This window comes from Spermophilus citellus (assembly GCF_964194105.1).
Source record: "Spermophilus citellus genome assembly, chromosome: 18".
NCBI lineage: Eukaryota > Metazoa > Chordata > Mammalia > Rodentia > Sciuridae > Spermophilus > Spermophilus citellus.
Genome location: NC_138200.1, coordinates 44324968 through 44339635, shown reverse-complemented (window position 1 = coordinate 44339635; position 14668 = coordinate 44324968). Strand labels below are relative to the sequence as shown.

Sequence of the window (14668 nt, the reverse complement as noted above, 5' to 3'; positions counted from 1 at the left end):
ACTGGCTCAAACTTGGTTATTTTCAAGCCTTAGCCTCTTGAGTAGCTGGGATTACAAGTGTACGCAGCCATGCCTGAATTGGAAAGGTTGTTATTGATGGTCCAATATTTTCATCTTCAGAAGCTTGTAGAAAAGCTTTTATTTTTAAAAAAAAATTTGAGACAGGGCCTCCCTAAGTTGCTAAGGCTGCCCTTGAAATTGCTTCCCCCTTACCTCATTTTCTGGATGGAGGAAAACGGACACTGAAATAAGTTAAATAACATACTTTTGCATGAACTATGCTACAGGAGGATCATAAGTTTGGGAGTTGGACTATAAATCCATATTCCTCTACTCAGAATGTTGGATTTTAGGGTAGTGGAATCTATGTGTATTTCTCCCTATCCATCTCTGTAATTTTTGGCAGAGTTGAAGATTAAACCAGGGAAGTTTAATATGATATCCAGCCCAAAGTAGGTAAATGTGTTATTTATTCATTTATTCATTTATTTATTTATTTATTTATTTATTTATCTATCTATTTACTTATTTTTTGTAACAGGGATTGAATTCTGGGGTACTCAACCACTGAGCCACACCCCCAGCCCTATTTTGTATTTTATTTAGAGACAGGACTGAGACTGGCTTTAAACCTGTGATCCTCCTGCCTCGACCTGCCAAGCTGCTGGGATTACCACGCTTAGCTATTTATAATTTTCTAATATGTAATTGAGTAAACATTATCACTTATCAGTTTGATAAGCTCTTTTCTAGACTAGATGTGCAAACATGAGCACAACTATATCAATTCTTTGTTTTCATGTAACTTCTAATGACTGAACAAATTCTGACACAGTGGCAAGTGCTGTGGAGAAAAGTAAAGTAGATCTAAGGGGTTATGGTGGAGCAGGTCATGTTGCTGTTACAGGAATGGTAGTTATAGAAGGCCTCACTGAGCAGGTGACTTTAGAGCAGAAGCCTAAAGGAAGTGAAAGAACAAACCATATGTAGAAATACAGAGCTTTCCAGTTAGAGGAGATAGGAACTGTTACAAACACTGGTAGGTTTGAGGAACATCAAGAAACTAATGGAGCCCAAGTGCAGCATCTAAATCTGTAGAGAGTCAAAGTTGTTGCCAGGTGTGGTGGAGCATACCTCTAATTCCAGTGACTCCAGAGGCTGAAGCAGTAGGATCGAAAACTCCAGGTTAGTCTGGAAAACTTATGAAGACCTGGTCTCAAAATTTTAAAAATTAGGGCTTGTGTTGTAGCTCAGTGGTAGAGTGGTTGCCTAGTACGCGTGAAGCACTGGGTTTGATCCTTAGCACCACATTTAAAAAAATAAAGGTATTATGTCTATCTACAACTAAAAAAAATTTAAAAGACTGGGAGGTAGTTTAGGGGTAGAGTGTCCCTCAATTTAATCCTCAGTGTTGCCCTTCCCCTTCACAAATAGTGAAGGTTGAATTCATAGAGGGAATTAGAGTTACATGAAATCATTGCCTTAAAAACTCCCCTTCCCCCCTAGCTGCTCTGGAGGCTGAGGCAGGAGGATCACAGATTTGAAGCCAGCCTCAGTAATTTAACAAGACTGTTGGCAACCTAGTAAGACCCTATCTCACAATGAAAAATAAAAAGGGCTGCGAATGTGGTTCAGTGGTTAAGCACCCCTGGGTTTAATCCCTGATACCCCAAACCAAAAAACTCTCACCCTTCTTTGGTACTGGGGGTTGAACCCAGAGGTAATTTACACTGAATTAATCTCCAGCACTCTCCTTTTAAAATAAGGTGTTTTTTTTTTTTTTTTTAAATTGGTTGTACATGACAGTAGAACCCCAACCCTTTTTCTTATTTTGAGACAAGGCCTTCCTGAGGCTCACCTAATACTTTGTGATCCTTCTGCCTCAGCTTCCCAAGTTATGGTGGATACAGGCATGAATTACTGCTTCTGTCAACATTAAAACTTTGAGAAACACTTTGTATTATAAGGGATAATCACTACTTGTTTTGCTGTTTTTCTGCCATTGACAATAGACTATAAAAAAGAATATAATAGAGAATAGAAAATAAAATAGAATCATTATATGTTTCATCTTAATCTTATTCTAGAATGAACAAATAATGTAATTTGGGATTTTGCCCTATGAGGTTGGTTTTTTTTTCCTCCCCCACCCACACTTTTTTTTTTTTTTTTTTGGTTACTAGGAATTGAACCCAGGGGTGCTTTACCACTGAGCTACATCCCCAGCCTTTTTTAATTTTTAGATAGGATCTCAATAAGTTGATATGACTGTCCTTGAATTTGCAATCTTTCTGCCTCAGCTTAACTTGCTGGGATTATAAGCATGTGCCACTTTACCGGTCTTTTTTTTTTTTTTTTTAAACCTCTCTTATTTATTTGCTTGCAGTAATGTAAATTGAACTATGGGTGTTATACTTGCTAGGCAGATTCTCTACTGCTGAGCTATACCTCCAGCCCTGTTTTGATTTTTTCTAAAAACTCTTTTCTTTTAAACTGTACTTTTGTTCTTTTTTAGATTGTGAATCGGCACGGTCCTGAGGCAGACAGGCATTTATTACGCTGCCTATTTTCTCATGTGGATTTCAGTGGCGATGGTAAAAGCAGTGGCAAAGATTTCCATCAGGTATTTGGGGTTACAGAGTTTATGTCCTCTTAGCTCTAATTGCAAATTGAATTATAGTTTTGAGCATAAAGTGCGTAGCTAACAACATCTACAGAATAGCATCCAGAAAATAATCAGCCAGATGACTTACTGATGTTGGGTGAATTTCCCTTTTTTCTGTCTGTCTCTTCTACCTGGGTGTAGACCTAATTTAGATTAGGAAACTGGGGCCAGGGTTGTCTGAAGCAGGAATTTGAATGTCCTGCTTGACAAGTTAGTAATGAAGAGAGGATACCTCATGTCTTTGATTGAGTCTTTTTAACTTGATTGTAAATCTTGCAAAAGTTTTATCATATTGTTTGTTTTACTAATCTCAAAGGATTCTATTTTGTGTATAGACTTTTTGCTAATAGACTTTATGAGTTTTTTTTTTAAATATTTTTTTTAGTTGTAGTTGGACACAATGCCTTTATTTTATTATTGTTACGTGGTGCTGAGGATTGAACCCAGCGCCTGGCACTTGCTAGGCAAGCCACAACCCCAGCCCCAACTTTATGAGTTTTAAAGAGCTGATTTTGATAATAATGTTTCTATTTTGATAACACTTTTTTGTGTGTTAGATGATGATTAGTGCTAATGAAAACTCACTTTTTATTTTTAAAGACTCAGTTTCTGATTCAGGAGTGTGCGTCGCTGATTACAAAGCCAAATTTTATCTCAACATTGTCCTATGCCATTGATAATCCATTGCACTATCAGAAGGTTGGTATTATTTTTCTCTTTAGTAGTCTTAAGAATGACATCTCTTACTAGGCTTTCCTAATAAAAAGACTCTAAGCCTTGATTTTTTAAAAAATATTATTTCTTAATTAATAATTTTTAAGTAGTTACTTTGAAGACTTTTGTACCTTTGTTATGAATTCAAGCCAGTTCACTTAATAAATAGGATCTTACTAACACCGGGTCATTTGAAGGCTTAAGCTTATCATTCCATAATTTTAGGATATGGCATATTATTTCTAGCAGCACCACACGTTCTGTTGCTAGTATATATTGCCATAATTGTTTGCAGTGATAATTTTAAATCTTTTTGAAAATTAAGCGTTTTTTAAAAAAAAATTTTTCCCTCCAGAGTTTAAAGCCTGCACCCCACTTATTTGCCCAGCTGAGTAAAGTTCTCAAGTTAAGCAAAGTACAAGAGGTAAGTGATTTAAGAAAAGTAGGCAAAATTAGAATTAAAAAATAGCCATTTGACTCTTTGGTTAACATAAACCCCTTCTTGTTTCAGGTAATTTTTGGTCTTGCCCTCTTGAATTCTTCCAGCTCAGATCTCAGAGGTTTTGGTGAGTTGCTTTTACCATAAGAGCAAGATGATTGTCAGATTTAATTTTTGTGTCTGGAGAAAGTATATATATTTTTTAATTTGCTAATTCACCTTTATTTAATTTATTTATTTATATGTGGTGCTAAAAATTGACCCCAGTGCATTATACATGCTAGGCAAGTGCTGTACCACTGAGCTATGACCTCAGCCCCAAAAATGTAAAATTACCCCTCAGTTCTTTTTTTTTTTTTTTTTTTTGAGCAGGGTTACTGGGAAGTGAACTCAGGGTTGCTCAATCACTGATCCACATCTCCAGCCCTATTTCATATTTTATTAAGAGAGTTGCTTAGTGTCTTGCTTTTTGTTGAGGTTGGCTTTGAATTTACAGTCTTCTCATCTCAGCTGCCTGTGCCTCTGGGATTAGAGGTGTGCCATTGCACTCAGGTACCCTCAGTTCTTCTTCTTTTTTTTTATCCGAGGTATTTAGTGTTTTATTTTTGATGATTTGCAAATGATCATGATAGAGATTTCCATCTTTATCAAATTTCAGTGAATCTCTAAAGAATATTTTTATTCTTTTTTTTTCTTCCCCTCAGTCCTTTTTAAAAATACAGTTCTATAGTGTTACTGTGTAACAGATCTCGGGAAACTTTATCTTGTAAAACTCCCCTGTCCCCAGCAAGCCCCTGGCCATTGATCCCTTTATACCTGTTAACTATCTCTTAAATAGAGCTATGAAAGTGTTAGAGAGTTACAGAGTGAATTGGTTGAAATGACAAGGATATTACAGTGAACTAGGCCAGCCTCCACAACTCAGCAAGACTTTGTCTCAAAATAAGAAGTTGGTGAAAGAGAAGTATATTTAGATTTTATGTGGTTTTCCCCCCCATTGTGGTGCAGAAATAACCTGTGGTATTTTGTTTGTCTGACTTTTAGCTGCCCAGTTTATCAAACAGAAGCTTCCAGATCTTCTGCGTTCCTATATTGACGCAGACGTCAGTGGAAATCAAGAAGGTGGCTTCCAAGATATAGCAATAGAGGTCCTACACCTCCTCCTCTCCCATCTCCTCTTTGGGCAGAAGGGAGCCTTTGGAGTTGGACAGGAACAGATAGACGCTTTTCTCAAGACACTGCGCAGAGGTAAGGGGATCTTTGTAAACTATAGTAGATGATTTCCTTGGATGATCATGAATGTGTGAAAAAATCATGGTAGAATGAGTGAAGCCAATGATTCACTTTGTTGCATGTTTACAGGTTTTGAAAGAGGAAGAGATTATTTTCTAAATTAAAATATGGAAGCCTAGAACTTTATTAAAGGAAAAGTATAAAATAAACATTACCACCAATAATCTTGTTACATAAGTACCAATCACAGATGAAACTTGGCATATTTACCTGTAGTCATTTTTTCCCCTTTAGGGAGACTATATTATTGAGACAGGTTGTTTTAGTTTAAAAAGTTTAAAATTCTCCCCCTTTTCTGGGGAGGATTAAATTCATGGCTGTTTTATCACCAATCTATATCCCCAGCCCCTCCCCCTTTTCTTTTTTCTTTCTTTCTTTTTTTTGAGACAGGGTATCATAGTTGCTTAGGGTTTCACTAACTTGCTGAGGCTGACCTCAGAATTGTGATCCTCCTGCTTCAGCTATCTGAGTTGCTGGGATTACATGTGTGTGCCCCTGTGCCTGGTGGTGGTCACTTTTGATATACCTATATTACTTCCTTTTCATATACCATTATTATTTTTGGCATTGTCATTCCAAGTTTATTCCTCATTCTGTTAACCTCACTTTAGAGAGAAAACTATTTAAAAACAAATCTGTGATGGAGCATTGACATCATTAATCTCTATAGGTTTTGTTTACTTGTAATGTTTATATAGTGTAATTTAAACTTCATTAACTTTTTCAGTGGGGGGATGCTTTCTATTTGTTGATGCAATAAACAAATTGATATACTAATTGTTTCTAGTGTCTGCCTTGTACGGGGATTCATCATCCAATTGTAAAACTTAATATACGGGTTGTGAAGTAGTTAGTACATGCTGGAAACAACAAAAACTAAAAGCCTGCATATGGGCAATTTTTGTGATATAAAACAATTTAAATTCTGGAATTGGTGTGAAATCATAATTTGGGCTAGCAGGTTGAAAAAATTAAACTTTATTTTGAATATGAACTTTGTGGAATATTTGGGTTTAGAAGAAGGCTTTGAGAGAGTAAAAGAGAATTGATGGCATTTCATCAGTATGGCAATTCTATGCTTTTTCTTCCCTCAGATTTTCCTCAAGAACGCTGTCCTGTGGTGCTTGCACCACTTTTATACCCTGAAAAACGGGACATTCTAATGGACAGGATCCTGCCTGATTCCGGAGGGGTTGCTAAAACCATGATGGAGAGCTCTTTGGCTGATTTCATGCAAGAAGTAGGCTATGGCTTTTGTGCAAGGTTGGTAACAGTACAAGTCAGACTTTTGATTATTCTTGTACCAAGCACAATGTTATTTTTTAATGCAAATTCCTTAGATTGTCTTTTTTTGTTTGTTTATTTTTTCTTTAAAGAGAGAGTGAGGAGAGAGAGAGAGAGAGAATTTTTAATATTTATTTTTTTTAGTTCTCGGCGGACACAACATCTTTGTTGGTATGTGGTGCTGAGGATTGAACCCGGGCCGCACGCATGCCAGACGAGCGCGCTACTGCCTGAGCCACATTCCCAGCCCCCTTAGATTGTCTTTTTTAAAAAAATATATTTTGATTGATTTTTGATTCAGTTTGTGGTGCTGGGGATTGAACCCAGGGCCTCATACATGCCGGGCAAGTGCTTTTCCAAGTGGGCTATATCTCTTTCCCAAAGTCCTTAGATTCTCTTTTTTGTTGTTGTTGTTTCTTTCTTTGTTCTTCTTAGTTATGTGACAGTAGAATGTATTTTGACATATTATACAAACATGGAGTACAACTTCCTCTTCTGGTTGTACGTGATGTGAAATTACATTGGTTGTGTATTCATATGTGAACATAGGACAGTAATGTCTGATTTATTCTATTATCCTTCCTAATCCCATTCCTCTTCCCTTCTCTTCATTCCCCCTTGTGTAATCCAAAGTACTTCTGTTCTTCCCTCCCCTTCCCTCATTGTGAGTTAGTATCCCCATATCAGAGAGACATTCAGCTTTGTTTTTTTGGGATTGTCTGATTTCACTTAGCATGATACTCTCTAGTTCTATCCATTTCTGGCAAATGCCATAATCTCATTTCTCTTTATGGCTGAGTAATATTCCATTGTGTATATATACCACATTTTCTTTGTTCGTTTACCTTAGATTCTTTAATGTTATCTCTCAAAATTTTTGCTTTTTTCTTTTTTTGACAGTACTAGAGATTAAACCGAAGACATACATAGTGTGTGCTAGTCAAGCACTGTGTTACTGAGTTAGTGATATTTCAAACCCTTTTTCTCTCTCTCCTCTCCATACTGCAGATTGAACTCTGAGTCATTTACATGCCAGGCAAGTGTGTTTCCACTGAGCTACATCTACAGCCAGTTTTTAAATTTTATTTTTAGACAGGGTCTCCCTATGTTGCCAAGAATAACCTTGAACTTATGAATAACCTTCTGCCTTAGCCTTTCAGCTAGGATCACAGGTGTGTGATACTATGCCCAGCTCTTCAACATATTAGTATTGGATCTAGCTATAAACATTCTCAGGGCTATCCCTACCAGTTTCTCAAATTTAGGAATTGGAGGCTTATTCGTTTATTTGTTTGGGCTTTTTTTTTTTTTTTTTTGTATCAGGGATTGAACTCCAGAGTACTCAACCACTGAGCCACATCCCCAGCCCTATTTTGTATTTTATTTAGAGACAGGGTCTCACCAAGTTGCTCAGCGCCTCGCCATTGCTGGTTTTGCACTTGCGATCTTTCTGTCATAGCCTCCCAAGCCACTGGGATTACAGGCGTGTGCCACCATACCCGGCTTTTTATTGTTGTTATTGTTGGGGGGGGGCAGGTGGGTAACTGGGGACTTAATCCAGGGGTGCTTTGTTACTGAGCTACGTTCCAAATCCTTTGTATTTTTTATTTTGAGACAGAGTCTCATTAAGTTGCTGTACTTAAGCTTGCAATTCTCCTGTCTCAGCCTGTGCAGTTGTTGTGATAACAGGCATGTGCCACCGTGCCTGGCTCCTGAATCCAAGGTTCTCAGCCTAGTTATTAGAATAAGCATATTTTAACTTTTGGAGAGTAAGAGAATGTTAGGCCAGTGTTAGGGAACTTTGCCCTTAGTGCCTAATTTTCTCCTCCCCATTCCTCAGTTTTCTCATCATGTCTTCATTTCTTGTCAGCCTTCTTTCATAACAGTGCCACTACCTCCTCTGGCAGTACTGGGGATTGAACCCAGGGACCAACCATCTGCTCTAACACTTGAGTGTCAATGTGACTCCTGGCCCATTTTAATTTGATTTATTTTGTGGCAGCGTCTTGCTAAGTTGCCTAGAGTGGCCTTGACCTCTTGATCCTCATCTTTCTTCCTTCACAAGTAGTTCGAATTATAGGTATATGCTATCTCACCTGGCTTTTCCTCCTGCTTTGTACTTTTATTTTTTCCTATAATAATGATTCAGCCCAGGGACACTCTCTGAGCTATATCCTCAGCACTTTTTATTTTCTTATTTTGAGACAGCGTCTTGCTAAGTTGCCTAGGCTATCCTCCAACTTTGCAAACCTCCTTCCTCAGTGGCTGGGATTACACGTGTGAGCCACTGTGCCTAGTTATACCCTTTACTTTTCTGTTTACCTTACCTGTCAGGGCACCAAAGGAAATTTTTAATACATTATTAGTAGCACTAGTAGCACTTAGATCTTTGATATAGTGGACTGTTAATGTTTTTTCTGAGAGGAAGTTATTTTTATTTTTATTTTTATACTGGAGATTTAACCCAGGGATGCTTTACCCCTGAGCTACATCCCAGCCCTTTTTAATTTTTGTTTTTGAGACAGATTCTTGTTGCGTTGCTGAGGCTGGAGTCAAATTTGTAGTCCTGCCTCATCCTCCCAAGTCAATGGGATTACAGGCATGTGCCACCACACCTAGCACTTTTAAGTATAACTGTTAATGTTTCAAAAGCTGTTATATAAACTCACTTCCACTTATATTTGAAAAAATGAATTTATAAGTTTTAGGCATATGCACTCACTTTAATTTTTTCTAATTAACTTTCAAGATGCAAAGATCTAGGATGTATTTGCAAGGCTTTTTACATAGCAATAATCAAATTCACCTTCAGTGTAGAAATGACTTTTGATTTATACTGAAATTAGAAGATGCGTTAATTTCTTTGAGAAAAACCATTACTCTTGTCTATTTTCTTCCACTTCTTTACATTTCTGCCATTTTCTCATTTAAGTAGGAGATTATTTTGTTTCTGAATATATAAAGGTAATAAGAAATGGATTCATTAATCTGCCTATATTATAAAACTGGTGATCCTCACCCAAGTGTTTAAATTTGTGTGTGTGTGGGGGGGTGGGTAATGGGGATTGAATCCAGGGCCTGGTGCATGCTAGGCAGGTGCTCTGCCACTGAACCACACCCCAGTCCAAGGACTCATTTATTAACTGTATTTCTTAATATTTTGGTTTTTGAGCTTGGTAGCATTTTAAATTTATATTTCTGTTTCAGTATTGAAGAATGTCGAAATATAATCATGCAGTTTGGCGTTCGGGAGGTCACAGCTGCCCAGGTTGCAAGGGTTTTAGGAATGATGGCTCGAACTCATTCAGGATTAACAGATGGTATTCCATTACAGGTTTGTTGAGTTTAGTTACTTTATTTAAGTGGGTTAATGTCCTGTTTTCTTTATTTTGTTGATTAAATTATAGTGTGATAGTTGGATAGTTGAATTTATTTAATGAAGTTTTACTTCTACAGAGTATCTCTGCACCTGGCAGTGGGATCTGGAGTGATGGGAAAGATAAAAGTGATGGAGCTCAGGCACACACATGGAATGTGGAAGTCTTGATTGATGTTCTTAAAGAACTGGTAGGTACATGTAATCAGTTTTTTTGATTTATTAATATTATATGTTTTATTTATTAAAAAAAAGTTAGTTTTTACAAATTCCAACTGAATAAGAGCAGCAGTGTGCTGTAATTCTCTTTACTTTATAGCTTCAAAAAACAGTGATGCAGGCTGGGGTTGTAGCTCAGAGAGAGAGTGCTTGCCTAGCATGTTTGAGGCACTGGGTTTAATCCTTAGCACCACATAAAAAATAAATAAATAAAATTAAGGTGTTGTGTCTATCTACAACTAAAAAAAAATTTTTTTCTTTTTAAAATAATGATGCAAGCTATGTTGGCACACACCTGTAATCTGAATGATTTGGGAGACCAAAACAGGAAGATAGTCAGTTTTAGGCCAGTCTTAGCATCTTAGACCCTGTCTTAAACTTTTTAATGGTACTGGGCATTGAACCCAGAGCTTTATTCATGGTAGGCAAATGCTCTACCACTGAACTATATCCATAGCCCCTTTTCTTTTAAAATACTTTTGTTTGTTTTTTTGTTTTTACTTTAAAAAAAAAATATATATATATATATATATTTTAGTTGTAGTTGGACACAATATCTTCATTTTTAAGTGGTGCTGAGGATTGAACCCAGTGCCTCACCTGTGCAAGGCGGTCCCTCTACCACTGAGCTACAGCCCCAGCCCGTTTTTACTTTTTATAAAAATATTTTTTTTAGCCGGGTGCAATGGCACACAATCTCTAATTGACACTGAATAACAGTACAGACTTTTAATTTTACCATAAGCTTTAAACTAGATTGCTTTTTCCATGGTATTTATGCCTGTAGCATTATTCAACACATGATCTATTATAGAATTCTCAATATAATATATACACGCCAACCCCTATGTTAACCACTTCTTCAAGTATCTATTAATATTTCTCATTGCTATAATAATTCTAATCACATGTAATAAATAATCTGTTCCAACTTTTAATTGGATGAGAGGGAGTAGGTATATATTATTCTTACTGATTGGTTGATTGTACAGTCCAACAAGCGCTAATATGGCAGCCTTAAAGGCCATTTTATATAACCGAATCAGAGATATTGGATTTGTTTTAGGTATAACATGATTCCTACTAAACTCAAACTCATGAAAATTCCAACAATTATTCATAATAGATACCACTCTACTTCGTCTCCTGGGCTTATTTCTAGCAGCAATGGGAAAATCAGCCCATTTTGGCCTGCACCCTTGACTCCCTTCTGCTATAGAAAGCCCAACCCCTATATCAGCACTACTGCACTCTAGTATCATAGTTGTAGTAGGAATTCTTCTTACAGTTCGTTTTTATCCACTAATAGAGAATAATAAAAAGTATACAAATTCTTGCCCTATGTTTAGGAGCTATCCCCACTCTATTTACTACCATCCGTGCCCTTACCCAAAATGATATTTAAAAAAAAAATTATTGCATTTTCTACCTCAAGCCAACTGGGACTAATGATAGTAACCATTGATAATTAACCAACCTTCATATCCGTACTCACTCATTCTTTAAAGCCATATTATTTATGTGCTCTGGCTCAATCATCCACAACCTAAACTATGAACAAGATATCCATAAAACAGGAGGACTGTATAAGGCTCTATCATTTACTTCTTCCTAACTCATTATTGGAAGCCTTGCATTAATAGGCACATCTTTCCTAACTGGATTTTACTCCAAAGACTTCATTATAGAATCTGCAAACATGTCATATACCAACACCTGAGCCCTAGCCATCACACTCATTGCCAACAGCATGCATATCATTTTCTTTGCTCTAATAGGATAACCTCAATTTTCAACACTAATCTCTATTAACGAAAACAAAACAACCCTCAATTAATTCTATCAAAAGCCTTTTAATCGGCAGCATTTTTTGCAGGATTTTTCCTATCATATAATATCCCTCCCATAAATACACCAATTCTAACCATGCCTTTGTACTTAAAAATTATAGCACTACTAATCACCATTCTAGGATTCACAATCACTATATAACTAAATCAACTAACCCTAAACCTAAAAACTAAGTTCTACTCCAATATATCTTATTTCTCTAACCTGTTAGGTTACTTTCCCATTACCACACACCGTTTATACCCCCATTTAAACCTTATCACAAGCCACTATAATCACAGTGGCTCAGGAGGCTGAAGTAGGAGTATCAGGAGTTCAAAGTTTCAACAAAAAGCAAGGCACTCAGCAACTCAGTGAGACCCTGTCTCAAAACGAAATATGAAATAGGGCTGGGGATGTGTCTCGGTAGTAAAGTGCCCCTGAGTTCAATCCCTGATACAAAAAAAAAAAAAAAAACCCTTTTTAAAAACGATACTTTATATTTATTTTTTGAACCCAGGGGTACTGTATCTCAGATTATATACCCAGTCTTTTAAATTTTTTAATTTTTATGTTACCTGGGATTGAACCCGGAATGTTTATCCACTGAGTCACAACCCCAGCCCTGAGTTGCTTAGGGCCTTGCCAGGTTGCTGAGGCTGGCTTTGAACTTGTGATCCTTCTGTCTCAGCCTCTTGAACTGCTGAGATTATAGGCATGTGACACCACACCCAGTCTCCCCCCCCCCCCCACCTGTTGGGTGTTTTTTTGTTTGTTTTGTTTGGAGACACCATCTTGCTAAACTGCTTAGGGCCTTGCTAAGTTGTTGAGGCTGACATTGAACTTGAAATCTTCCTGCCTTAGTCTCCAGAGTCACTGGGAGTAAAGGTGTGCACTGCTGCTTTTTTCCTGTATATATTTAATTGTAAGATGATAATGCACCATAAATATTACTCTATATTAATGAGAACCTTTGTGTGATGCATTCTGTTTTGAAACTTTTTAAGAGCTTGTGGAGGTCTTTCAAATCTTTTCAGTCCTACAATATTTTTTCTTGTGTGTGTATATCTGTCTGCCTGTCTATGTGTGCCATGGTGGGTATCAAGACCAGGGCCTCTAACATGCTAAGAACATGCTGTATCACTGAGCTACACCCCAGCCAAATTCAATAACTTACTTAAATTTCAGATTTTACTTAACCCTTTATTTCATGAAAGTTTGCACACATTAAACTTTGGAATGCTTTTTTATTTATTAGAACCCGAGTTTGAACTTCAAGGAAGTAACTTACGAACTGGACCATCCTGGATTTCAAATTCGTGACAGTAAAGGACTTCATAATGTGGTTTATGGCATTCAGAGGGGTTTGGGTATGGAAGTATTCCCAGTTGATTTCATATATAGACCTTGGAAACATGCGGAAGGCCAGGTAAGTGAACGGTGTTTAACTGTAGAAGAAGAAGAAAAAAGTTATTGCTATTGTATCTCTACCTGTTGATTGATAAGGAGTATTTGTTTTGCATAGCTTAGAAAAGCAGGTATCATCATAAATATTGAAGAAATGGTAGTTTATTATAATCCTTTGAGGTTTTGAAATCAAGCTGCTTTCTGAGTAGTTTAATAATGTTGGTCTTCAAGATCATCTCATTTTGTACCTTTGGTCTTTCTGAATTGCCTGTTTTTTTAAAATGACCTATTATTATTATTATTATTATTATTATTATTATTATTATTATTATTATCATTGTTACAGATGAACAGCATGCCTTCATTTTATTTAATTATTTTTATGTGGTGCTGAGGATTGAACCCAATGCCTTACACATGCCAGGCAAGCACTCTGCCACTGAGCCCCAGCCCTCTTGCCCTTTTTTTGAGGGCAAATAATTAAGGTTTTTAATTGGAAATGTCTAATAATCCTGAGGTTATCTTAAGGAAAATATTTTAAATTTTTATAGCATTCACAATCATGTTTGGTAGTTAGGAGTCTCTTTATTTTTGTTTCAGCTATCCTTCATTCAGCATTCCCTGATAAATCCAGAGATTTTCTGTTTTGCTGACTATCCTTGTCATACTGTTGCCACTGATATTTTGAAAGCACCACCAGAGGATGACAATCGTGAAATTGCCACATGGTAAATATTCTCAGCTCCCTTATCTTTAAAGGGTCACTTGTGTTTTTTTTTTTTTTTTTTTAATATAATCCTAACAGTAAGCAAGTATGTAGTTAATAGAATTAAATTAAAACAGTATCTTTAGGAGCCTACTTAAGTCTTTGTAGAGGGTGTCAGTGGATAAAATTCTTTAGTTCTCCTTCTTACTAGTTACATCTCTATTTTTATAAGGTCTGCCATTAGACATTTTCTAAAGCATCATAAATTTAGAACTATCAAATACTAGAAGGAGGTTTGTGATTCTCCCTTGGTGTTAGAAGCTTATTCTTCTGTGTAGATTTGCTTGCTTGCTTTCTTTTGTAAGTTGCTCAAGATGGCCAATTTATACAGCCTTCTACATCCAGCCCAATTATCTAGTTTTCTAAGTTCTAGTTCTAAATTTCTGAGGGAATCTGACTCTGAAACAAACTCTGAATTAGGTTCTCTTTGTCCAGAAATTCCTCATGGAATCAGATAAGGATGGTGAAAGTACTTCCACATTGTTGAAATATTTCATGGCTTCAGGGAGGGGACATGACCTGGGTTATTCCAGAGGCACCTGCTTCAATGTTTCTTCAGATGATTTGTAACTGTAACCAGCTCCCTATATCTATGGGTTCTATATCTGTCATTCAATAAACTGATGATTGAAAATATTTGGAAAGCAAACATTGTTTCTGTACTGCATAAGGATA

General features: G+C 36.6%; 1 protein-coding gene across 8 annotated transcripts in view; it reads left to right on the top strand.

The window, feature by feature from the left end:
• Positions 1 to 14668, top strand: part of CNOT1 (CCR4-NOT transcription complex subunit 1) — an 84400-nt gene that overhangs the window by 21871 nt on the left and 47861 nt on the right. For all 8 annotated transcript variants that reach the window (XM_081275501.1, XM_081275499.1, XM_081275500.1 and 5 more), the window contains 10 exons: positions 2516 to 2623; positions 3266 to 3364; positions 3735 to 3803; positions 3891 to 3945; positions 4863 to 5066; positions 6206 to 6374; positions 9603 to 9729; positions 9852 to 9962; positions 13079 to 13249; positions 13828 to 13955. In XM_081275501.1, coding sequence (XP_081131627.1) covers positions 2516 to 2623; positions 3266 to 3364; positions 3735 to 3803; positions 3891 to 3945; positions 4863 to 5066; positions 6206 to 6374; positions 9603 to 9729; positions 9852 to 9962; positions 13079 to 13249; positions 13828 to 13955 — 1241 coding nt within the window. The remainder of the gene's footprint in view (positions 1 to 2515; positions 2624 to 3265; positions 3365 to 3734; positions 3804 to 3890; positions 3946 to 4862; positions 5067 to 6205; positions 6375 to 9602; positions 9730 to 9851; positions 9963 to 13078; positions 13250 to 13827; positions 13956 to 14668) is intronic.